Source organism: Rhinopithecus bieti, unplaced genomic scaffold, assembly GCF_001698545.2.
Source record: "Rhinopithecus bieti isolate Rb0 unplaced genomic scaffold, ASM169854v2 scaffold_3040, whole genome shotgun sequence".
Classification (NCBI taxonomy): domain Eukaryota; kingdom Metazoa; phylum Chordata; class Mammalia; order Primates; family Cercopithecidae; genus Rhinopithecus; species Rhinopithecus bieti.
This window is the reverse complement of record NW_016804657.1, coordinates 9,993,795-10,020,373: the sequence shown is the minus strand read 5'-3', so window position 1 is coordinate 10,020,373 and position 26,579 is coordinate 9,993,795. Positions and strand designations below refer to the sequence as shown.

At 42.2% G+C, this 26,579-nt stretch overlaps 1 protein-coding gene and 1 pseudogene across 1 annotated transcript; one reads left to right on the top strand and one right to left on the bottom strand.

Annotated features, from left to right (window-relative positions):
- The window catches only part of LOC108528019 (glyceraldehyde-3-phosphate dehydrogenase pseudogene), a 33,320-nt pseudogene extending 10,228 nt beyond the window's left edge, over positions 1–23,092 (top strand).
- Positions 9,875–17,862, bottom strand: LOC108528164 (3 beta-hydroxysteroid dehydrogenase/Delta 5-->4-isomerase type 1-like). The gene is made up of 4 exons (XM_017869851.1): positions 17,809–17,862; positions 17,448–17,678; positions 13,360–13,524; positions 9,875–11,096 (listed from the first exon to the last, which is right to left on the bottom strand). The coding sequence occupies exons 2-4, from the start codon at positions 17,590–17,592 to the stop codon at positions 10,285–10,287; spliced, it is 1,122 nt and encodes a 373-aa protein (XP_017725340.1). The 5' UTR covers positions 17,593–17,678; positions 17,809–17,862; the 3' UTR covers positions 9,875–10,284.
- Positions 23,093–26,579: the final 3,487 nt, after the last annotated feature.

Below are 26,579 nucleotides of genomic sequence, written 5' to 3'. Positions count from 1 at the left end.
CCTTCTGCTGCCTTGCAGTTCGATCTCAGACTGCTGTGCTAGCAGTGAGCAAGGCTCTGTGGGTGTGGGACCCTCTAAACCAGGTGCAGGATATAATCTCCTGGTGTGCTGTTCGCTAAGACCATTGGAAAAGCGTAGTATTAGGGTGGGAGTGACCCGATTTTCCAGGTGCCATCTGTCACAGCTTCCCTTGGCTAGGAAAGGGAATTCCCTGACTCCTTGCACTTCCCAGGTGAGGTGATGCCTCGCCCTGCTTCGGCTCACAGTCTGTGGGCTGCACCCACTGTCTGACAAGCCCCAGTGAGATGAACCCAGTACCTCAGTTGGAAATGCAGAAATCAGCCATCTTCTGCATCGTTCACACTGGGAACTGTAGACTGGAGCTATTATTCAGCCATATTGGGACCACACTAAAGGAACATGTTCTAACCCAAAGCAAGGAAGCTAAGAACCTTGATAAAAGGTTACAGAAACTGCTAACTAGAACAACCAGTTTAGAGAAGAACATAAATGACCTGATGGCACTGAAAAACACAGCATGAGAATTTTGTGAAGCATACAAAAGTATCAAGAGCTGAATGGATCAAGCAGAAGGAAGGATATAGAGACTGAAGATCAACTTAATGAAATAAAGCATGAAAACAAGATTAGAGAAAAAAGAATGAAAAGGAATGAACAAAGCCTCCAAGAAATATGGGACTATGTGAAAAGACCAAAACTACGATTGATTGGTGTACTTGAAAGTGATGGGGAGAATGGAACCAAGTTGGAATGCACACTTTGGTTTATTTTCCAGGAGAACTTCCCCAATCTAGCAAGACAGGCCAGCATTCAAATTTAGGAAATACAGAAAACGCAACTAAGATGCTCCTCGAGAAGAGCAACCCCAAGACACATAATCATCAGATTCACCAAGGTTGAAATGAAGGGAAAAATGTTAAGGGCAGCCAGAGAGAAAGGTCAGGTTACCCACAAAGGGAAGCCCATCAGACTAACAGCAGATCTCTCATCAGAAACCCTACAAGCCAGAAGAGAGTGGGGCCCAATATTCAACATTCTTAAAGAAAAGAATTTTCAACCCAGAATTTCGTGTCCAGTCAAACTAAGCTTCATAAGTGAAGGAGAAATAAAATCCTTTACAAACAAGCAAATGCTGAGGGATTTTGTCACCACAAGGCTTGCCTTACAAGAACTCCTGAAGGAAGCACTAAAATGGAAAGAAAAAACCAGCACCTGCCACTGCAAAAGGTACCAAAATATGAAGAACAATGACACTATGAAGAAACTGCATCAACTAATGTGCAAAATAACCAACTAGCATCATGATAACAGGATAAAATTCACACATGACAATATTAACCTTAAATGTAAATAGNTTAAGGAGAAATAAAATCCTTTACAAACAAGCAAATGCTGAGGGATTTTGTCACCACAAGGCTTGCCTTACAAGAACTCCTGAAGGAAGCACTAAAATGGAAAGAAAAAACCAGCACCTGCCACTGCAAAAGGTACCAAAATATGAAGAACAATGACACTATGAAGAAACTGCATCAACTAATGTGCAAAATAACCAACTAGCATCATGATAACAGGATAAAATTCACACATGACAATATTAACCTTAAATGTAAATAGGCTAAATGTCCCAATTAAAAGACACAGACTGGCAAATTGGATAAAGATTCAAGACCCACTGGGGTGCTGTATTCACGAGATCCATCTTATGTGCAAAGACACATATAGGCTCAAAATAAAGGCATGGAGGAATATTTACCAAGCAAATGGAAGGCGCGCGCGCACACACACACACACACACACACACACACACACACAAAGATGGGGGGGCATGGGGGTGCAATCCTAGTCCCTCATAAAACAGACTTTAAACCAACAAAGATAAAAACAACAACAACAAAGAAGGGCATTACATAATGGTAAAGGGATCAATGCAACAAGAAGACCTAACTATCCTAAATATATATATACCCAACACAGAAGTGCCCAGATTCATTAGGCAAGTTCTTAGAGGCCTACAAAGAGATTTAGACTCCCACGGAATAATAGTGGGAGATGTTAACACCCCACTGTCAATATTAGACAGATCAACAAGACAGAAAATTAATAAGGATATTCAAGACTCGGACTCAGCTCTGGACCAAGTGGACCTAATAGACATCTACAGAACTCTCCACTCTGAATCAACAGAATATACATTCTTCTCAGCACCACATAGCACTTATTCTAAAATTGACCACATAATTGGAACCAAAACACTCCTCAGCAAATGCAAAGATCAGAACAGAACTGAAGGATACAGAGACATGAAATGCCCTTCAAAAAATAAATAAACCCAGGAACTTGTTTTTTGAAAAGATTAACAAAATAGATAGACTTCTAGCCAGACAAATAAAAAAGAAAAGAGATAAGAATCAAATAGACACAATAAAAAAATGATAATGGGGACCACTGATCCCACAGGAATACAAACTACCATCAGAGAATACTCTAAACACCTCTGTGCAAATAAACTAGAAAATCTAGAAGAAATGAATAAATTCCTGGACACATACACCCTCCCAAGACTAAACCAGGAAAAAGTCCGATTCCTGAATAAGACAATAACAAGTTCTGAAAGTGAGGCAGTAATTAATAGCCTACTAACCAAAAAAAGCCCAGGACCTGACAGACTGACAGCCAAATTCTACTGAAGGTACAAAGAGGAGCTGGTACCATTCCTTTTGAAACTATTCCAAACAACAGAAAAAGAGGGGCTTCTCTGTAACTAGTTTTCTGAGGCGAGCATCATCCTGATATGAAAACCTGGTAGAGGTACAACAACAAAAAAGAAAATTTCAGACCAAAATCTCTGATGAACATCAATGCAAAAATCATCGATAAAATACTGGCAAACTGAATCCAGCAGCACATCCAAAAGCTTATCCACCACGATCAAGTTGGCTTCATCCCTGGGATGCAAGGGTGGTTCATCATACACAAATCAATAAATGTAATTCATCGCATAGACAGAACCAATGACAAAAAACACATGATTATCTCAATAGATACAGAAAAGGCCTTTGATAAAATTCAACATCTCTTCATGTTAAAAACACTTAATAAACTAGGTATTGATGGAACATGTCTCAAAGTAATAGGAGAAATTTATGACAAACCCACAGCCAATATCATACTGAACAGAAAGAAGCTGGAAGTATTCCCTTTGAAAAGTGGCAAAAGATGAGGATGCCTTCTCTTACCACTCACATTCAACACAGTATTGGAAGTTCTGGCCAGGGTAAGCAGGCAAGAGAAAGGAATAAAGGGCATTCAGATTGGAAGAGAGGAAGTCAAATTCTCTCTGTTTGTAGATGACATAATTGTATATTTAGAAAACCCCATCATCTCAGTCCAAAAACTCCTTAAGCTGATAAGCAACTTCAGCAAAGTGTCAGGATACAAAATCAATGTGCAAAAATCACGAGCATTTCTACACATTAATAATAGGCAAGCAGAGAGCCAAATCATGAGTGAACTCCCATTCACAATTGCTACAAAGAGAATAAAATATCTAAGAATACAACTTACAAGGGATGTGAAGGACCTGTTCAAGGAGAACTACAAACCACTGCTTAAAGAAATAAGAGAGGGCAAAACAAATGGAAAACATTCTATGCTCATGGATAGAAAGAATCAATATCGTGAAAATGGTGATACTACCCAAAGTACTTTATAGATTCAATGCTATTCCCATCAGGCTACCATTGACTTTCTTCAAAGAATTATAAAAAACTACTTTAAATTTTATATGGAACCAACAAATAACCCATATAGCGAAGACAATCCTAAGCAAAAAGAACAAAGCTGGGGGCATCACACTATCTGACTTCAAACTATACTACAAGGCTACAGTAAGCAAAACAGCATGCTACTGGTACCAAAAGAGGTATATAGACCAGTGGAACACAACAGAGGCCTCAGAAATAGCAGCATATGTCTACATCCATCTGATCTTTGACAAACCTGACAAAAACAAGCAGTGGGGAAAGGATTCCCTATTTAATAAATGGTGTTGGGAAAACAGGTCAACCATATACAGAAAACTGAAACTGGACACCTTCCTTATACCTCATACAAAAATTAACTCAAGATGGATTAAAGACTTAAATGTAAGACCTAAAACAATAAAAACCATAGAAGAAAACCTAGGCAGTACTAATCAGGACATAGGCATTGGCAAAGATTTCATGACTACAACACCAAAAGCAACTGTGACAAAAGCCAAAATTGACAAATGGGATCTAATTAAACTAAAGAGCTTCTGCACAGCAAAAGAAACTAGCATCAGAGTGAACAGGCAACCTATAGAATGGAATAAAATTTTTGCAGTCTATCCATCTGACAAAGAGCTAATATCCAGAATCTACAAGAAACTTAAAAAAAATTTACAAGAAAAAAATAAATGACCCAATCAAACAGTGGGCAAAGGAGATGAACAGACACTTCTCAAAAGAAGATATTTATGTGGTCAATAAACATGAATTTATGTGGCCAATAAACAAGAAAAAAATGCTGATCTGGCCGGGCGCCGTGGCTCAAGCCTGTAATCCCAGCACTTTGGGAGGCCGAGATGGGCGGATCACGAGGTCAGGAGATCCAGACCATGCTGGCTAACACGGTGAAACCCCGTGTCTACTAAAAAAATACAAAAAAACTATCTGGGCGAGGTGGCGGGCGCCTGTAGTCCCAGTTACTCGGGAAGCTGAGGCAGGAGAATGGGGTAAACCCGGGAGGAGGAGCTTGCAGTGAGCCGAGATCGCGCCACTGTACTCCAACCTGGGTGACAGAGCGAGACTCCGTCTCAAAAAAAAAAAACAAAAACAACAACAAAAAATGCTGATCATTGCTGGTCATTAGAGAAATGCAAATCAAAATCACAATGAAGCACCATCTCATTCCAGCTAGAATGGTGATCATTAAAAGTCAGGAAACAGCAGATGCTGGAGAGGATGTGGAGAAATAGGAATGCTTTTACGCTGTTGGTGGGAGTGTAAATTAGTTCAATCATTGTAGAAGACAGTGTGGTGATTCCTCAAGGATCTAGAACAATAAATACCATTTGATGCAGCAATCCCATTACTGGGTATATACCCAAAGGATTATAAATCATTCTACTATAAAGACCCATGCATATGTATGTTTACTGAGGCACTACTTACAACAGCAAAGACTTGGAACCAACCCAAATGCCCATCAATGATAGCCTGGATAAAGAAAATGTGGCACATATATACCATGGAATACTATGCAGCCATAAAAAAGAATGAGTTCATGTACTTTGCAGGGACATGGATGAAGCTGAAAACCATCATTCTCAGCAAACTAACACAGGAACAGAAAACCAAACACCTCATGTTCTCACTCATAAGTGGGAGTTGAATAATGAGAACACATGGACCCAGGGAGGGGAACATCGTGCACCAGGGCCTGTCGGGGGATGGGGGCAAGGGGAGGGATAGCATTAGGAGAAATACCTAATGTAGATGACAGGTTGATGGGTGCAGCAAACCACGACGGCATGTGTATACATACCTGTGTAACAAACCTGCACGTTCTGCACATGTATTCCATAACTTCAAGTATAATAAAAAAAAATAAAATAACATAAAAAATAGATAGAGAGTATAATTTTTGTTGGGGAATATTTTATAAGTGTTGTTCTTCTGTCCAGAGTGCAACGTTTCATAGTTATCTCCTAGCGATATAAAGGATTTGAAAAAAATTATAATCCACTGGCTGTTTCAGTCATTACTGATCTGCTCTTTTAAGATCTTTTGTTCTGAGAGGAATCAAAGGAGCTGCTTTGAGTCAGACACTTTATGAAAAACAATTTTTTAAGTGACTGCTGATTTGAAAGTTTGATGTTCACTTCCCTGAATTCTGTGTTCTGAAACACAGTCATGTGAAAGCAGAGCTGTACAATGGTAGTTTATTTTTCCTTTACAAATATGTGGGTGGTATATGTCCTATACATATACTTGTGTTAAACATAGGCCTTAAAAGTTACTACCAGAGCAACTGCTTGTGGGACTGCTTTCTCTTTTGGTGTTTTCCATGCGAATGTTTACTTGACCCAGCTCTTGGCTCTGTAGGTTAATCTGGGCAAAAGTGGACCTGCACTATGGCATGGGTTCATGCAGGAAAGTGTCCAGTCAAGGAATGATAGAAGACTTTTCAGGTCTGTTGGCTTAGGTAGTGAACCATTCTGCTGGGTCCCATCCTAACTCACTGTTTTCCTCCTCTGACTGCTATAATTCTCCAGATGTGCTGATGTATTTGATCCAGCTTTGCCTTCGTGGATTAATTTATTTAATAAATATTTATGGGGCTCTCTATGACATTGTACATGATTCTAGGTTCTTGGGAATGTAGCAGGGAGCAAGACTGTCTGAGGTCTCCATGCAGGTACAGATAAACAATAAAATAGACAACAGGTAAGTTAGTTGCAGGTTGTGGTAACAGCCAGGAGGGGAGAAACAGTGTGATGTGATGAGTGAAGCAGAGCCTATTCGGAAGAGGATGGACAGGGACGTCTCACTTCATCAGGGCCATGACAGTTCAGCTGAGATCTACATGTCAACAGAGAGCCAACCATGAGAAGATGAGGAACAGCATTTTATGTAAAGGGAATGATAAATGTGAAGATCCAAAGGCAAGAAAGATTTGCTTGTTTATGGAATAGAAGGAAGGCCAATCTGGCTGAGGCATCATGAGTAAAAGGGAGAGTGATGAGGACACGAGCTGGAAGGATGAGCAGATCATGCAGTGTCCGGGAGAGCTGGAGATCAGTTTAGGGTCTATAGTAAATGGAATGGGAAGCCCCAGAAATGTTTTATATAGGTGGGACATAGGATTTGAATTTACTTAGAAACATCTCTCAGGCTGTTGTATGGAGAACAGAGTGTGGCAAGTAGCAAAAGATCATGGGGAATCCGGTGCTGACATTATTCATTCAGACATTCTTTTTCTCCTCTAACCATTTTTTCTTCTTTATTGTTTTCTTATTTTCTGACAGGGTCTTTCTCTGTCACCCAGAGTACTGGAGTGAGGTGGCATGATCCTCAACTTCCCAGGCCAAGTGATTCTACTACCTCAGCCTTGGGAGTGGCTGGGACCACAGGTGCACACCACCAAGCCCTGACTGGCTTTTAATACATTTTTAATTTTGTAAAGATGGAGTCTCCCTGTGTTGCCCAGGGTGATCTTGAAATCCTAGGGTCAAGTGATCCTTCTGCCTTGGCCTCCCAGAATTCTGGGATTATAGACATGAGCCTTAGTGCCCAGCTATCTCTAACTTTGCTGTTAATGCTTGTTCCCCTGTCTCCCTGTCACAATCTCAAGTGCCACGCAGATTGCAGTTTTCTGCTGCCAGACTGCATTGTCAAGGTCATCTCTACTAACCCAAAGCACATTCCAATTTCCAATGGATTTCAATTTCCATCTGCTCCCCTGAGATCCAGGCCACAGTTCTCAGTGCTCTCTATACCCAGCTGGTGCCCTGCCTCATTCCAGGGCCGGGAGTGCTCAGCTTTGGAAGTCAATGAGGTGGGCAGCAAGTTGTTCCATATCCCATGTTTCCCTCTGTTTAAGAAGTTTGAAAAAGGTATCATTGTACATGCTGCGTTCAAGCTGGCATTCCCGTACATCTATTTGAAGAACGTTCAACACGAGTAAAAGGATTGACAGAGTTCAGTTCCTGGAGACCAGGGATTCATTGAAAATAGTTCCATGCATTCTTTTTATTCACTGAAGACAGTCCACTGAGATGCCTTTCTGGACCTACTATAGCTGAAGTAGGGAGTGGTTCTGCCTGGGTGTTCTGATACCATCTGTGAATGGCTGGCCTTCCCTGGGAACCAAGGCTGTGTCTCATTAGGAGCAGAGCCCCTGGGAAGTTCACCTCTCAGCTGAGTGGGCAAGTGCCAGGCATAGTGCTCAGTGCTAGGGAGACAGGCATGAGAGAGGTAGAGATGCTTACACATTCCAACACCATTTAAGCGTGAAGGTGAAGGCTGATTTTGTTCTCTGCCTGCCCAACCTGCTTGTGGTGAATTATTTTGCCAGCTGTAAGTATGACTTTAGGAATTTTGGGCCGGGGCTGCAGGGGTGGGAGGTGGATAGGGGAAATGTCTTCATATCAAGGTGTCACATGTTATGCTAGGGCAAGATGGTACATTCAGCAAAAGCTCAGGCTGTGCTGGCTGGTGCTTTCATTCATTCCTTTGCCAGCTACCTTGCAGAGCCACCCAGGTGGAGAAAAGGGACCCAAGAGGGCCCTTTTCCGAGATTCCACCACCCTCCTTTCCTTCCACTGCTATTTTGCATTAACATATAGATGGTGTGCATGCGTTTCAAGAGCTGGACAGATGCTGGCTCTTGCATTTTGTGCAGCACTGGGGAAGGATGGGTGTTCCATTTTCCATATTACCCCACTGCCTGGGGCCACTCCCCCTGATGCTGGTGCTGATTATCTGACTCTTGGCATGTTAATGGTGGTAGAAACCTGTTCTTCTGGACCAGAATGTGTTTACCTTTTCCCTTCAGAATGAGTACTGAAACTATCTCTTTGCAGTAATCAAATTCAACTGATTAATATTCTGTAAATTTCGTGTGTGAGAAAGAAGCCATCTTGAAGTTGGATATGACTCTCATCATGACTGTGATACACCCAGGTCCAGAGGGAGACAATTTTCCTCTCCCCATACTCTGGACCCAGAGCAACCTCCTCACCTGCTTCAGTTCAGCTCTGTCACTGATGCCCTGACAGTGGTTTTGTTTTTGTTTTTGTTTTGACTGTTGCTCCTTTGGTTGGTTAATGACTATGTCATCATCGAAGTCCTCAAGCTTGTCTTGACTGGTCTCCTCTCCTCAGGGAAATTGAGAAGAATGAGAGAGTCAATGATTTAAGGGGATTTGGAGGGAAGGAAAGAGGCTAAGGAGATGAAAGAATAAAGGAGGAAAGGATGTGATCTCAAGACAGAAGGAGAAAGAAGAGAGAGGCAGTTAAATCTGGGGATATGGGACAGTAGACCTCTACTTCTTGGGCTGAATAGAAAGCACATTTTGGGGGGATTTTTAAATTGTTCCCTTTACTTGCCCAGGAACACATGGTGTGGCTTCACTGTGTGATTTGAAAGGGTGAAATGCAGGGTTATGTATGATCAGAATGACTAACACACATATAGCCAGGTGTGTTCTAGAGACCTTCAAGGAAATCGGCACTGAAGGTGAAGGCTGTAGGCATTTTTGCTTCACTCACCCCTGCTCAGGGCCTTTTGGTAAGACATTCAAACCCTTCCAGATGCTCCCCAGGGATTCTCCTGGGTTCCAGAGAGTCTCCTGCATGGGATTGGGCAAGAAGGAGGTAACCCAAGGGAGATGGGTCTCTTCCAAGTATTGGTACCCCATACTCCAGTGCTCCGCTGTACCACTGACAAGACCAGTTCAGGCTGCGTGATTCTGTGGAAAGTTAAGTACTTTCAAGGCCAACTCCCTGGTAGCAGACATAGCCGCTAATCAGTCAGTGTGACTGTGAACAAGTTTCCTCAGTGGTAAAATGGGATTAGTCACCCCCACCAGATAGGTTTCTGATGAGTATTAAATGAGGTAATATATGTCATATGTAGGTCATATTGTACATGCCTGAAAGTTAGTAGAGCTTATTCAGTCTTCATCTGCCCTTTCTGGCCCTCCTACTACTCTGCCCTCTCCCCAGCCCAGGTTTTATTCTACTCTTCTAAATTGGAGATGGCAACACCTGAAAAAGAAGGAGAAAGGAGGAAAGTATGTATTAACATAACTCACACCTCCCTCCATGTTAAACATTCAAACATTTATTGATCTTTTAATCAAACTATGTGAAGGAATGGAAGATTAAAAAGAAAGGAAATCATTTCTCATTTAAGAGGGGAAATGGAGCTATGGTAGTCAAAAGAGACAGTCAAGTTAAAAGAGATCCCAAATTGTTCAGAATCAGCTACTGAGATTTGGTAACAGCAAATCACATGGTCTTTCCTCTGGTATATGATTAAGACAGAAAGCTTTCTGTTGGGCGAGTGACTCCACAGACTTTGATGACATGAGGAAGACAATAAGTTGGCCACTGGGTGAAAGGGAGGAGGCAGGACCTGGGCTTGTGCTCTTGTCACCTTCTGTATGAAGCCAGGAGGGTGGAGCTTGATGACATCTCCTAACAATACCCACATGCACATCCCTGTCATCTTTAAATCACTGAGTCTTGGACTTCAGGGTGTCCTTGTGCCGGTCCACAAGGGAACCAACCCACTCCACGGTTTTCTGCTTGGCTTCCTCCCAGCTGTAGAGCGGCTCATACGCCAGATCTCGCTGAGCCTTCTTGTAAGAGAAGGTGAACACGCTATTTGACAATGTCACCATGTGGCGGTTAAAGGGTGGTTGATAGGTGTAAATTGGCCTGAGAAGGAAGCTCACTATTTCCAGCAGGAAGCCAATCCAGTACATCAGGGATAAAGGAAGGCTCCATCTGGAATCAAGGCGGAGGCCGAACTCTTTGCTCAGGATGTAATTAAGGTTATCATAGCTTTGGTGAGGCGTGTCATCTGAGATATAGTAGAACTGTCCTCGGACACTTGGGGCCTTCTTGGGGTCCCGCAGGGCCCTCAAGGCCAGAATGTGGGCCCAGGCCACGTTGCCAACATAGACTGGGTTGACAGTGGAGAACTTGCCAACACTTGACAGGATCCCATTGTTGTTCAGGGCTTCATTTATACCAGCAGAAAGGAATTGGCTTCCTTCCCCATAGATATACATGGGTCTTAAGGCACAAGTGTACAAGGTGCCACCGTTTTTCAGAGTCCATCCATCAGCTGCCAGCACTGCCTTCTCAGCAAGCTTTTTGCTGTATGGGTATGGAGCAGACCATGTGTTTTCCAGAGGCTCTTCTTCGTGGCCGTTCTGGATGATTTCCTTGTACGAGTTGGGTCCGGCTACCTCTATGCTACTGGTATAGATGAAGACTGGCACACTAGCTTGGACACAGGCCTCTAACAGGAGCTGGGTACCTGCCCACAAAGAGCATACTGTCAGTGTCAGTATATATCCCTAAGAGGGGCCAACCACAAGCACAGATCCATTTGGCACTCCCCACTGCCAAATATAGTGGTTGTAACAGACCGAGGGTACATTCTTCTGTGTCTCTGACTGAGATCGCGTCATCCTACAGCCATAGGAAAAACACCGAAATGAAGAGGAACTGACATGTGGGTTCTGGAGGTAAGAATTTCTAGACTTTTGGGTTTCATGGACGTGTGTGTGTGTACTTTAACTTTGCAAAGGGACCTAGGGTTATCACTTTTTATTTTGCCAAGTAAAGGTATTGAAAAATTATAATTTGTAATCGGTAACATTGAAGTCAGATCATTTGAAATCTGAAAAATCGGGAGGCTATACTCTGCCAATATGGACAGTTCTAGTCCTTAGGCAAAAATGGGCAGTTGAAGAATTCACATCACACACACACACGTACACCATTGTATATGGGCAACATAAACTCTTCAATATATATGAAATTGCTGGTACTTTTCTCATGTCACTGGGCTCTAATAAAACTTTGTCACAAGGACCATGCTGGAGTCATTGAGCAAACAGTGGGTTGTGGGGAGCTGCTGGAAACACATACTCTTTTCCTGATTGTGTGCTCCCTGGGAAAGCTGCTTCCCAATTCTGGCTGTGACTCTGTTCACCCAGTTATGTAAAGTGGAGGTGATAAACCTTCCTTTAAACCCTGCCCTGGCGTTTCCTGTGGAGCCTGGTGGAGGACTGGGGAGAGGAGTGTGCCCTCTGCTGGTAACACCTGCACTGGAAGGAGCTTGCAACCTCCCCTGAGCTGTGTAGAAGCAGAGCAGGTATCCATAGTGCCTTCCCTTGAAGAAGGAAGGGGTTTCCTAGGCAAAGGATCATTTTTATTTACAAATTCTTGTATTCTTAGCCATTTTAATGTCTCTGTGCAATTTGAGTTTCTGAAGAGACAGCCTCATGTTTTCAAAAATTAATCTTGTGGCAGAGAAAATTTGCAGTTAGTTTACTTTCAAGGGGGAAATGACCAACATTTTGAAGTATTTTCTAAGTCTGGGAGTGGTAATGGTTCTAGCAAACAGATGCCTCTAACACTTCCCCTGTCATTTCATATCCCTTCCTTTTGGGAGCTGTTAAGGGTAGTAATTAACATAAAAAACTGGTTACTCTCAGCACCCTCCTTGCACAGTAGGGGTACCTAGAGGTACGGGTAAGTAGAAACTGGAAGTTGTTTTGTTTTCTCTCTTTCTTTCTTTCTTTCTTTCTTTCTTTCTTTCTTTCTTTCTTTCTTTCCTTTCCTTCCTTCCTTCCTTCCTTCCTTCCTTCCTTCCTTCCTTCCTTCTTCTTTCTTTCTTTCGGTGCTGGAGACTCAAAAGCTATTGGTTGCTTTGGAAAAAGAGTCAGAGTAGACTGAATATGGAGGGCCAGATTAGAGTTTGGGGTGCTATGGTGCTGAAGAGACTGGACTCTGGAGATCAGAGGGTGAGACTTTATGAGAAGATTCCTTAAGGAAATGTGTCTGAATTTAAGGTAGTTGGAAAGCCATACTTTGAAAGGAAACCCCAAGCATTTAAGAGATGAGGATTAAATGAGGGTGCACTTTGGGTACCTGGCTGGTAATGGCTCTGGAATAGTAGGCCCTGTGGTGAGCTGAAGAGATTATATTCTTGATACTGGAAAAATCTTATTGTTAAAAAATTTTGTGGGAAGGCATGTGCTGGATAATTCTGTCCTGACAGACCTCTGTGAACCAGCTTTGCTAGTTCTCTTGAGAGGATTTCTTTTTTGAAGTGGGCAGGAGGGCTCTGAATGTTCTCATCAGCCTACACACAAGGTTCAAAATGGTGACTACAGTTGCACCTGCAAGGTCTGATTCTGGCTCGGGAGGCAAGGGGTGGCTGACTATCGAGAGTCTGAAGTCAGAGATTAGTTGACTTTTGATTGGAACCACAGTAGAAAGAGCTTCCACAGCCTTTGGAGTCACATAGGGGTGAGTTTAAAGTGTAGCTCTCCTACTTGCTTACTTGCCTGGGAGACCTTGGACAAGTTACTTGCCATCTCTCAGTCCTAGTTTTATAATCTAAAAAACTAAAGTTAGCAGTCTTTAACTCCCTAGTTGGTAGTGATCAACAAAGGCACTTGGCCCAGAGCACAGCAGGTGTTCAGTGGAGAAACTTCTCTTTCCTTCCTGCCCTTCTTTGTGATCCTTAATTCCCCACCTTGCTTCATTTCCTCCCCAGCCTACCATACCTTTCACATTGACATTCATGATGGACTCTCTGTGAATGACACCGGAGACATCAATGATACAGGCAGTGTGGATGACAACTGAGATGTCCTGGCAGGCTCTCTTCAGGAATGGCTCATCCAGAATGTCTCCTTCCAGCACTGTCAGCTTGGTCTTGTTCTGGAGCTCTGTGTGAACACAGGTCAGGTCATTGGAATGATTTCTGGATCCGGTTGAGAAGTTTTCTGATAAAGGTGATGTTACACAGGTGTTCAAGGATGGTTAGAGCGGGGTGTTAGAGTGGAGGGTGTACATTCTTTGGAAGGAACAAGTAAAAAAGGCACAGATCAGCATATGTATCAACTTATTTGGAAAGAGCAAACATCTGTTTCTCGCCCATCTCATTTTAGAAAAGTAATCTGAGCAATGAGCTGTCAGGTATGCCTGGAATATAAGCATTTCTAGAGTCATGGGAAGCTCATCAAATTTTCTAAGGAGAATAGGGTGATTGTAGAGAGTATGAGGGAAAATTTGAAGTTAATTCTGTAAGTAATGAGAAATCATGTATGGAATCATAATTTTGGGACTTCAGCACCATGTTAAAGAAAACCCCCTATTTATATTTGGAATAAGATAATAAAAAGGCCAAGTCCCATGGCTCATGCCTGTTATCCCAACACTGTGGGAGGCTGTAATGGATGGATCACTGGAGTGCAGGAGGTTGAGACCAGCCTGGACAACAGGGGGAAACCCCATCTCTATTAAAATACGTGAAATAACTGGGCATGGTGGCGTGTGCCTGTAGTCCCAGCTACTCTGCAGGCTGAGGTGGGAGGATAAATGGAGGCTGGGGTCTCTGGCTTCTGGTAGTGAGCCACGATCACAGCTCTGTACTCTAGCCTGGGTGGTAGAGCAAGACCTTGTCTCAAAAAAAAAAAAAAAAAAAAAAATAAAAAAAAAAGAAATATAGATAATAAACAACGATATAAAACCCCAAACCAACCAGTAGGCAGCAAAAAGAAGAAGCACCAAAAAAAAAAAAAAAACACAAACAAGAAAAAGAAACAGCAGCAGGGTTGTGGTGTAGGAAGTTAATCTTGGCTTGAGGATATAAAATGGACTGGTATAGGGCATATGAGAAAGCCAGGTGATGAAGAGATTAATCAGAATGTCTGTGCCAAAGTTTAGGTGAGAACTGGAAGCAGTGGAAGCAGAGGAGGGGAGAGATACACCAGGTTTGAATTTCAGACCTTACCTTGAAGGTCCTGGTACCTATTGGAGCTGGGCTGAGAGGAAAAGGAGAATATAAAATCACACCTACAATTTTCTGCTTGGGCAACTGGGAGGAGAGTGGAGCCATTACTCAGGAATTGTGGGTGGGCTTCAATGATGAAATTCCCTGAAAACTCTTATCAGATATCATCAAAAGCAGGTAGCAATGCTGAAAATGAGTTAACTACCAATGAACTAACGTCACAGCTGTCTAGCCAGAGGCAGTGGTTACAACATCATTGTCTTCAGGTTCCTCTGAAATCCACAGGAAGTGATGCTGCCAGTAGGGTTATCACCTGGAATTAGCTCCTAAAATGAACACCATTTTACATGGAGCTCAGATAAATACTCTACACTTGTTTGTGCTTTATAATCTGTATGCAACTTACAGAAGTTTTATTTCTTTTTACTGCTATCTCATGAGTTAGGTATTCTGAGTCCCACTTTATCAGTGAGGAAACTGAGTCTCAGAGAGGTTAAGGGACAGATCTGTGGTCACATTTCTAGTGAAGGCTTAAACATGCCCACCCTGCCTCCAAGCTTGTACCCTCTACACCAGGTGCAGGACTGGCTGTTTAATATCAACTTTTCTATTGTTTAATATCATTCTTTTCCAAAGAATTAGCCAGTTTAACTGAAATTGGCAACAAAGAGCAAAGACCAGTGAGAGCAAAATTCAGAGTGAAAAATTCAAAGCTGGAGAAATTCCTTCCTGGGGTACAAGCAAGACTACTTCCTCTCCTGATGCCTCTGCCATGTTTTGTCTACTCCCAACCTCTTCCCACTGTCAGGCAACTCCAAGAAGGTCCTAGAGTGGGGGAGTCAGGGAAGAGGCTGCTGGTGGCGATGTGGGTAACAACCTGAGAGTGAGATGTTCTCTGGTTCTATTTCCACCTCTGCCCTTCCTGCTGCCTTCCTCTGCTTCTTCTTTGCTGCCACTTCAAACAGACTGGCTCAAAGGAGTGTCAAAGTGGAAGAAGACCAAAGCTGAGAGAAAAGGACTCTTCCCCAGTGAGTGCCCAGGGATCTAGGAAAGGGGGACTTTGTTGGTGAAGTCCTAGAGGGACTAGGAAAGGGGACTTTGTTGATGAAGTCATGGCTCTCTTCTTCTCCAAGGCACTGTAGACTTGGCAAGTGGTTTATGTAGACTAAATGGAGTCGCTTTTATGGTTTAAGCTGGGCTAGAGGAAGGCCCAGAGAAGCTGTAAGACAAACTACTGCTTAAGAGCACAGATGCTGCACTAGTCTGTCTGAGTTCAAATCCAGATTTGCCTTATTCTAACTGTAGGACCTTCGACAAGTTAACTAACCTCTCTGTTTCTATCTCCTCATCTGTAAAAAAGGAGGATAATATCACCGATCTCATGGGGTTGTCATGAAGAGCAAATGAGTAGGCAAACCTTTGGCCAAGTGCCTGGCACAAAAAGAACACTGAAAGGATTCTCTGCTTTTATCTTCATACAGACCCCTGCCTATCTATTATATGCCCTGCATTTTTGCCCTAGGGGAACAATACCACTAGGCTGAGCACTGCTTTTTTCTGGCTTCAGATGTTAAATTGTAAATATTGCTGAGACACAAGGATTACAAGCATTTAATATTGGTAATGTGTTAATATTTCTTTATCAAAGACACCATTAAAACAGAGGGTGGAAGAAATCAAACATTTCAAGAGGTCAGAGAAGATCAAAAGCAGAGTGCTGGGTGTGGTTCCTGAGTGCTGTCAAGTGAGGGCTTCTCTGTGGGCAGGGCAGGACCCTCTGAGCAGCCAGAACCCCCATGTAGACACACAGTCCCCCAAATCCCCTGGGTTGGGGAGGAAGACAGGGAATCATTTTGGGACACACCAAGGGGCAAAGAGAGAGACTGAAGATCCACTTTGCCAAGCATCAGTTCTGGGACCAAGTGATATAGCCTATGGATAAAGCTCTGTGGTTTATGCTTTATGATATGCTCTGTGATAAACGCATTATGGTTCTGGACCTTGATGCGTTCATTGTCCAGTTGGATGTGACCCCTTTTCTACCTGCCTCGTGGGGCCATTTGTACAAGGAGTTGCCACAGCAAATTCTGCAATCAATTTGTTTTTGATGATGAGCAACAGAGGTAAATTTTTTTTTTTTAAAGCCATATATGTGAAATCTAAATGAGGCATATCTGGCCTTATACCGCTTTTTACTCTGTCTCTGCTCTGTGCTTTGCACTGTGCACACACACTCTCTCTCACTGATGCTCTCTCTCTCTCACTATATATTTCTCATTATTTTTCTGTCTTTCTTATTGTCTCTCTCTTTGACTTTCTCTTTTTGTTTTCCTCTCTCTCTGTCACACACACACACCCTTATACACTCATCTTTACCTCCACTTCCTTTTATTTTTCCCTCACTAAAGATACTAAGGAAGCTACAAAACAAAACACAGTCTGGCACGGTCTAGAAAGACAATGACCCACTGGTGAGGTCTCCAGTGTAATGTTGTCATTTGTGAATGTTGTACGGCAATTGCCACGACAAAATCTTCAGAACGTAAAAGAGTTGCAGACAAGAATAAGAACTGGTGTGGGATTTTCTAGATGAGAAGAAAAGAGGCCTGGAGGCTGAGGCGGCTGCCTCTCAAGTTCTGGGTCAGGGACAGAATCCAGTCTCTGGAAATCCCATCCAGTATCTTTCACACTATGCCATTGTATACTATTTAATATTTATTTTTTGATGACTTTGGATGTGAGGTTGGCTTAGATTTGGCTTCAAATTTCAATAACTTGCTAGACAAGGTCCACCTCCCCCCACATGCATACAGGGTTTAAGATGGAGCCACATACCCATGACCCAAGTTTACTTACTGGAAAATTCCTCCCTCAGTTCTGGTCTGAAGGCCTTGTCCAAGACTCTGATCTCCTTCAGCTCCTTCTCCTCCACCAAGAGGCGGACGATCCTCTGACCCAGAAACCCTCCTGCTCCTGTCACAAGGCAGCTCCAGCCCATCATGGCCAATCCAAAGTAGCAGGAATCACTCGCCAGGAAACAGAAGATGCTGGGGAGCAGATCTGATTCTAGGGTGATCCTGGCGAGGGCTAAAAAGAGATGTCAAATGGTTACACACTCACACAGATGCCTTATTTTCCTCTACCCCATTTTTTTTGCAAACATTCTGTGTCCTTACCACTGCCAAGAGTAGCTGAAAGAAAATGAAAAAGTTCTAACCATTAGTTAGATTATTAAAAGCTGGACAGAAGAGTAGAAGTACTTGTCCCCTCATCCCCTGCGGCAGGGCTGAAGCTTTATGCACTGTGGCTTCTGGCCCAGCTCTTATCACTTTGATCTCTGGCCACATACTTATTGCTCTCTCCTCCTGCAGGATCCCTTATCTCAGAAAAATAGTGACCTTTGGGTTATATCTCTAATGCTTTCCAGGAAGAGGAAGAGAAGTCCCATCCTAATGCTGCAGTGTGGCAAAGAGTCTTCGGTTTAGCCTTCACAGGACACTAGTCAGTTGATACCAGCTGTCTGGGATCCACAATTTGTGAACTTAAACTAGACCAGGAGAAATCTCCAAGTGCAATTTGAATTGTGCCCTTGTTCAGTAAATCCATCTGGAGGGAAATCCATGTTAGCCCATTATCTCCTTTCTCAGACTATCATTTAAAATGTTGCTGCTGTCTTGCAAAGTTTAGAAATTTGCCATTGTGGCAGCTCCAATCACTGAGTTTTATGTGAGGTGACCTTCTTTCCTACCCAATATATCCAAAACCTCAATTTTCATTTTCTCCTGGAGAGCTCTGGGTTCCTAGAGGAAGAACATCATTTAAGGGAAGCTATCTGGTGATAACCACTTAATGATATGGCCTGTATCACAAGAGTGGGGATTTGTGGTTTTATGTCCCAATGACTCTTATCATAGATGTTTGAACTTATCCTATATTTTTGGCTGCAAAACCATTCTCAGCAAATTCCTGAACTGAATATGCTGTGAATGCTTCTGAAACCTATGCCCCAGAACTGCCCAAGTATCACTGCCGTAAGTTTCCCAAGACACTTTTCTCTACTTAAAAAAATTTAAATATAATTTATATGCATTAAAATGTCCAGGTCTTAAGTGTTCAGTTCAGTGGACTTTGACAGTTATATATGCCCATGTAAGTAGCACCCCAAAAAAGATATGGACCATTTCTTTCACTCCAGAAAGTTGTTTTCTGCCTGTTCCCTGTTAATTCCCTGCCCTTCCCCCAGTCTACCTCATGGGCAACTACTTTCTGATTTTTATTCCCACAGTTCTCATTTTATTTTATATTTCCCGAATTTTTTCTTCTAAGATCTCTGTGGTTCTAGATATACATTTAAATACAAAATTTGTTGAAATGAAGTTTTGTGCAGGGAGTAAAGAAAAAGTGACCATTGATGGTCTCTATTGTTTATTTTCTATTTCATGATGTTCTTTATTTTATTATTGGCTTACATTTATTAATTTTGTTTTTTTTTTCACTCTTGTTTTTCAGATTCTGTTTTTGTTTGTTTGTTTTGCTTTGTTTGTTTTGTTTTGAGACAGAGTCTTGCTCTGTCACCCAGGCTGAAGTGCAATGGCACCATCTCAGCTCACTGCAACCTCTGCCTCCTGGGTTCAAGCAATTCTCCTGCCTCCGTCTCCCGAGTACCTGGGATTACAGGTGCCCACCACTGCACCTGGCTAATTTTTGTATTTTCAGTAGAGATGGGGTTTCACCATGTTGACCAGGCTGGTATCAAACTCCTGACCTCATGATCTGCCCGCCTCAGCCTCCCAAAGTGCTGGGATTACAGGCGTGAGCCACCGCACCCAGCCCCATTTTTCAGGATTCTGATAATAACAGCATAGAAAATTGTTTTTCTTTACTCCTTTCCTATTTCCCCTATAGGCATTAAAAGTTGTAAATTTCTCTTTAAGCACTATGTTAGCTGTATCCAACATTTTGATGTATTGGGTTATCATTATTCAGGTAATAATATTTAAAATGTTTTCTTGTGATTTCTTCTCTGACCCAAGTGTTATTCAGAAGCATGTTGCTTATTTTCTAAAATTGGGGATTTTCTAGATATCTCATTATTATGGATTTCCAATTAAATACTACTATGGCCAGAGCATACACTGTGTATGGTTTTGATTCTTGGATATTTACTGAGACTTGTTTTATGGTCCAGCATATGGTCTACATTGGTGAACATGCCGTAAGTACTTGAAAAGAACGTTTTCTGCAGTTGTTGAAAGTAATACTCTACAAATGATTTAGTTTGACACCCCACTCTGGGTCTTGCCCTCCTCCCATGTTGTAGACATTCATCTTCTACTTTAGACCTGACGACCAATGCTTCAAAACCACTTGCCTAGGAAAGGTTGGCCTTGTGCTGCAAGATGTAGCAGCTTGTTCTCTGAAGTTATCAGAACTATCTACAGACCCTGGGTCTTGCTGAGACTTGTGGAGCACTATCTAAAATCACCCAGGTGCATCACACACCTCTGCCTGCTGTAGCAGATGCTGGGAGTGCACCTTACAGATCCCCCCATCGCCTTCAGGGTAGGGCCGGACATTCCGTCAGCTGTTGAATGTTCTGGAGGCTGGTAGATTTCAGCTCATGTCTCTTGGAGTCTCTGAGTGGAAGCAATAAATATAAGCCCCAAAGAAAGGGAGAAATAAAACAAAGGTCAAGAGTGATTGGGAACCATAATACCAACTTTCTTTTATTTTCAAACAGGTTTATTGAGGTATAATTGACATCACATTTGCTTGTTTTAAGTGGACAGTTCAATTATTTTTAGTAAAATTTTATACTTGTGTGGACCATCACCACAATCCTGTTTTCCAGCATTTCTATCATTCCTAAGAAATCCCTCATGCTCATCAGTCACCATTCCTTACTCTTACTCACAGCTCAAGGCAACCTTTAATTGACTCACTGACTTTACAGATTTGCCTTTTCTGGACACTATATAAATGGAATTATAGAATATGTGATCTTTGCATTTCTATTCTTTCACTTAGCTTAATATACTTTTTTTTTCTTTTGAGACAGAGTCTCGCTCTGTTGCCCAGGCTGGAGTGCAGTAGTGCGATGTTGGCTTACTTCAGCCTCCATCTCCTAGGTTCAAATGATTCTCCTGCCTCAGCCTCCAGAGTAACTGGGACTACAGACACCTGCCACCCTGCCTGGTTAATTTTTGTATTTTTAGTAGAGGCGGGATTTCACCATGTTGGCCAGGCTGGTCTCAAATTCTTGACCCCAAATGATCCACCCACCTTGGCTGCCCAAAGTGCTGGGATTACAGGTGTGAGCCACCATACCTGGCCAGCTTAATGTACTCTTGTGGTTCATCTATGTTGTAGCACATATCAATACTTTATTCCTTTTAGGTGCCAAACCCTATTAAATTGTATGTATGGCTCCCATTTGTTTATTCATTCATCAGTTGATAGATATTTGATGTGTTTCCACTTCATGGACTATTATGGAAAAAGCTGCTACGAATATTCACATTCATGTGTTGTGTGGACATAGGTTTTTATTTCTTTGGGGTAGACAGCTAGGGGTGAAAGTGCTAAGTCATATGGTAAATGTATCTTTAACGTTTTAAGAAACTGGCAATCTGTTTTCCAATGTGGCTGTATGTCCCATTAGCAATGCATGAGTAGTTCAATTTTTCACATCGTTGTTTTTCATTTCCTCCAATTGTTATTGTTCTTCTCTTTTATTATGGCATTCTAGTGGGTAAGAATTGTAGTTTTGATTTGCATTTTCCTGCTGACTGGTGATGCTGACCACCTTTTCATGTGCTTTATTGGCCATTCTTACACCTTTTTGGTTAATTGACTGTTCAAATATTTTGCTGATTTAAAAATTGGGTCATTTATCCTTGTGTTTTTTAGTTGTAATTGTATTTTATATTCTGGATACAAGTGCTTTATCAAATAAATGATTTGATATTTTTTCTCATTTTGTGGCTTATCTTTTCATTTTCTTATTGATGTCTTTTAAAGACCAAACATTTTTAGTTTTGATCATGCCTCATTTTTTACACTTTTTTGTTTAGCAGAGAAAGTTTTTTTTTTCTTAATTTAAAGTCATGAACATGTTAATTTATGTTTTCTTCGAAGAAGTGTATGGTTTACCCCTGAAATTTAGGCCTATAACCAATTTTGAGAGAATTTTTACTTATGTGTGAGTTAATGGCCAAAATCATATGACCAATTGATTTTGACAAAAGTAAATTCAATGAGGGAAAAGGATGGTCTTTTAAACAACTGATACTGAGACAACTGAATTGTCCACATTCTCAGGGGATGTCAGCCTGCTACGTGAAATGATGCCCATCTGAGTCACTGCCTATTGGCATCAGAGTTCACAATCTCTCAATATATAATTATGGGTTAAATAATATGCTGTGACTTTCTGCTTCCCCTATTCGACAGACAGCCACATCTCGTGCAGCGCCAGCTGCATCCCTAAGACACCATGGTAAAGGTGAAGCCTGGAGTGAATAGATATGGACATATTTGGGCTCCTGGTCACAAGGGCTGCTTTGAACTCTGGTAAAGTGGATATTGTTGCCATCAATGACCCCTTCCTTGACCTCAACTACATGCCCTACATGTTCCAGTATAGTACCACCTGCAGCAAATTCCATGGCACTGCCAAGGCTGAGAACGGGAAGCTTGTCATCAATGGAAATTCCATCACCATCTTCTAGGAGCTAGATCTCACCAAAATTAAATATGGTAATACTGGCACTGAGTACATCATGGAGTCCACTGGTGTCTTCACCGCCATGGGGAAGGCTGGGGCTCACTTTCAGGGGTGAGCCACAAGGGTCATCATCTCTGCCCCATCTACTGATGCCCCCATGTTTGTGATGGGTGTGAACCATGAGATGTATGACAACAGCCTCAAGATCATCAGCAATACATCCTGTACCACCAACTGCTTAGCACTCCTGGCCAAGGTCATCCATGACAACTTTGGTGTCATCGGAGGACTCATGACCATAGTCTATGCCATCACTACCACCTAGAAAACTGTGGATGGCTCCTTCAGGAAACTGGCATAATGGACATGGGGTTCTCCAGAACATCATCACTACATCTGCTGTCACTGCCAAGCCTGAGGGCAAGGTCATCCCTGAGCTGAGCAGGAAGCTCAATGGCATGGCCTTCCGTGTCCCCACCACCAATGTGTTGGTCATGAATCTGACCTGCCATTGGGAAATACCTGCCAAATATGATGACATCAAGAAGGTGGTGAAGCAGCATTAGTAGGCTCCCTCAAGGGCATCCTGGGCTACATTGAGCCCCAGGTTGTCTCCTCCAACTTTAGCAGCATCATGCATTCTTCCACCTTTGATGCTGGGACTGGCATTGCCCTCAATAACCACTTTATCAAGCTCATTTTCTGGTATGACAATGAATTTGACTATGGCAATAGGGTGGTGAAACTCATTGCCTATACGACCTTCAAGGAATAAGATCCCTGGACCACCAGCCCCAGCGATAGTATGAGAGGAAAAGAGAGGCTTTAGCAAAATCTCTTTTCCATCTCCTACTTATTACTCTGTCTGCCAATTATCTTAGAGGAAAGGTCAAATAGATGCCATTCAACCAAGAGTTCCAGAGGCTGACAGTAATGGTATGGTAGCCAGCCTCTAAAGTGACTCCAGTGAGCTCTACCTCCTGGTATTTGTACCCTTGTGGGTGGGTTGAACCTAGTACCTTGCTTTTAACTAGTATAATATAACAAAAATGATGGAATGTCACTTTCATGATGAGGTGAGTAAGGATTGTGACTTTCAACTTGCTTTTACAATTGCTCTTTCTCATTGGCTTTGACGAAGCAAGCTGCCCTGCTGGAGAGGACAATATAGTAAGGAACTGAGAGCAGCCAACAGTCAAGGGGAAACTGAGGCTCTCAGTCTAATAATCTTAGAAGAACTGAATCTTCCAACAACTATATAAGTGAAATTAAAAGTGGGCCTTTCTCCAGTGGAGTCTTCAGATGAAAACAGAGCTTTATGCCAATGCAAGGGCTCTTGGAATTCCAATGTTTAAGGAAAAAAAAGAGGTAGACTGTCATATTTCCAACAAGCTGCTTTCTTTCCTTGGGGATTTCTTTTGCATTACAAAATTCCCTTCATTGAACCCAGTTTGAAAGCCACAGGTTTATTTCTCTAAAATGAATCTGTCTTTGACTATTGAGCCACATTTCGTGTTTCTTTTCCCTTTAATTCTTACATTTGGTGCCACAACCCAGGACAAGTGCTGAGGGCAGAGGCTCTCTTGCAACCCAGGAAACAGTGGGCAATGGCAGCTCATCCTTAGCTAACTCCTGGATTCTGGGGGTCTCTGGTCACTGGCCCTGTCTTTTCTCCTACTTCACTTTTCGAGCAGTTTTCATGAGGAGGACAAGTAACCTGAAGGGAACTGAGAGGCTCTGGCCAGGGCTACTCCCTAGAGTTCTCAAAACCCTCAGTCTTGGGAATCCACCTCCAACCAGCCACAGTGGGTATTTCACTCTCTCCCCTCCTCTTCCCTCATCCTCTCTCTTTCTCTACCTCTCTCCTCTCTCCCTCTTTCTCTCTTCCTTGTGTGGCTCCAGTCTAAGAGGTCCTTTGCCAATTCCAACTGGAACATCCAGCATCAGACACTAATCCAGCTGACTGGTAAAATCTGCCCTCCCTTGACTTTCTCACGGTACCCAGGAAAGTCAGGTCTACCATCCCGGTCCTTGGAGGATGAGCGGAACTAAGCTAGAGGAAATCTTGGGGACACCCAGTTTTTTCTCAGCTTGACTGTCCTCTTTAGAAAGAGTGTTCTGGGTCTCTGTCTTTTGTCTGGGGACACCTAGAACAAAAAGAGACACCCTCGGCTTCTTCTCACCAGTCTCCATGGGTGCCAAACAATTCCACATTCCTATGCCCTCTGCACTGTGCTGTCTCCTTCATAACCTCGCCAAACTTGGCTTACGTGTTTAGTTTTTTATTGCAACATGGCCTGGCCCCAATACAAATTACACAATGACAGCAGATGGCCTGAAAATGGTACCTTTAACTTCCAAATTCTCAAGAACCTTGGCGACTTTATAACCGGGAATGTCAAATGACAAGAGGTTTTCTATATTCAGGCTTTCTTCTGCTTCTACTTAGATCCCAACCCTCCCTGTGTCAAGCTTGCACCCCCTCATGAAATCTTTCTTCTTAATAAAAACCCTCCCCTGGTCTCTTCTTCCTCTGAAACCCCTTTTTACCCTGCAGATGAACCTCCTCTGTATTCTCATCCATCTACATCTGCTCCTTGCCTGTTCGAATCCTCTGCCTTGGGGACCCCTCCTGTCCCCAAGCCTTCAGCCCCAAACCCTGCTCTTCCTCCTTCTCTACCTGTTACATGTTCAAAAACCACCTCTGCTATTCTTTCTCTCTGGGAAGTGGCTGGGACTGAAGGCATTGTTTGCGTTCACGTCCCTTTTTCCATGTGTGATCTGTCGCACATCAAGCAGTGTCTGCGAAAGAGGTCTTTCTCTAAAATCCCTCTCATTATTGCAGGGAGTTCCTGCACATAACCCAGTCAAAAGAGTGCAGAGCTTAATTAAAATGGATATTCTAGCTGTGAGTATATTCAAAAGGCCTTTTGTTTTCTCTTCATATATCTTGTTTTCCTAGAAAAGGTTTTTTCTCAGTTAACTGAATTACTTTTCTCCACTCCATCTTACCACTCTTGGTGCGTGTATGAAAAACCCTAAAATAACTTCTGATTGCCTGGGACTCCTTGGGAAAACACAAAAGGTGCCACAATACCCATTTTGGGAAAAATTTCTAGTTTCCTTATGGAGCCCCTGGAATTAAAGGTAAATACGTACCTCTCAAAATCTGTCTTTGTCTTCCAGCTATGCTTGTTTATTAGGCCCTGGAAACTGTTTTTCTAGCCCTGTTCTTAAAGGGCCTCACCCAAAGGCCAATAATCCAATTGGGAAATTAGCAAAAAAAAAAAAAAAAAAAAAAAAATTTTATAGCTACTGAATCTGGTTGTCTGTGTGGCTATATATGTGTTATGTGTGCAATGTCTATTAAAAGAGCTCTAATTAATGGACCTAAGAAAAATAAGCACTTCAATATTTTTCAGGGAAAAGTAAAAGCTGTGGGACCTTTTCGTTCATGTGACTTTAATCTTTAAAACTTCCTGATGCAGTAAGATTAGAAATGGCTTAAGAGTTGCCAGCACACATTTTTATTTGCATTTATTGATCAAACAGTTTCATACTTACTTCTGCCAAGTATTATAAGGTGTCAAAATTTGATACAGAGGTTACAAAACCATGACTCAGCCCAAACAGAATAATCTTTACTTGTGTAATTTTTTAATAAGTGAAACATCAATATTGGTTTAATGAAGATCGCCACATCTTGAACTATTGAGTAAAATACCTTAACTCCTAATTTTGTGGCCTTAGTCAGTCTTGTCTGCAGACATGAAGGAAGTTTGTTTTGGGAAAGGACTGTTATCATCTTTAATATTAAAGAAAAGAGAATTTATATAAAAATGAATCTTATATGGTACATTCTTGTCCTAAAGTAAAGTAACTGGTTGTTTAAAGAAAGAAATGTTTACAACAATTCAGAAAGTCGAGACATGTTGGAGATTGTCTGCGAAGGTCGTGAAAAATTTTATAAAGGGAATTTATGTAAGAAATGTTGTACAATTTAAAAGTGAGTAGACCTTCTGAATGCTTTATGAAATGTCACTGTAACTCTTAACTGTACAAACTGCCTGATTTGTAGCTAGGTAAAACCTAGGACACATGGAGTTAAATGCTGGAATAAGCTAGAGCTTAACTGCATTTCTGTCTAGGTCCTAGACTCTACATCTAGCATATAATTAAAATCCCAAACTTACCAACAAAAGTAAAGTTTGCTAAAAGTTAACGGTGTAACGTGAGCGCAATACTATTGAAAACCAGTTTGC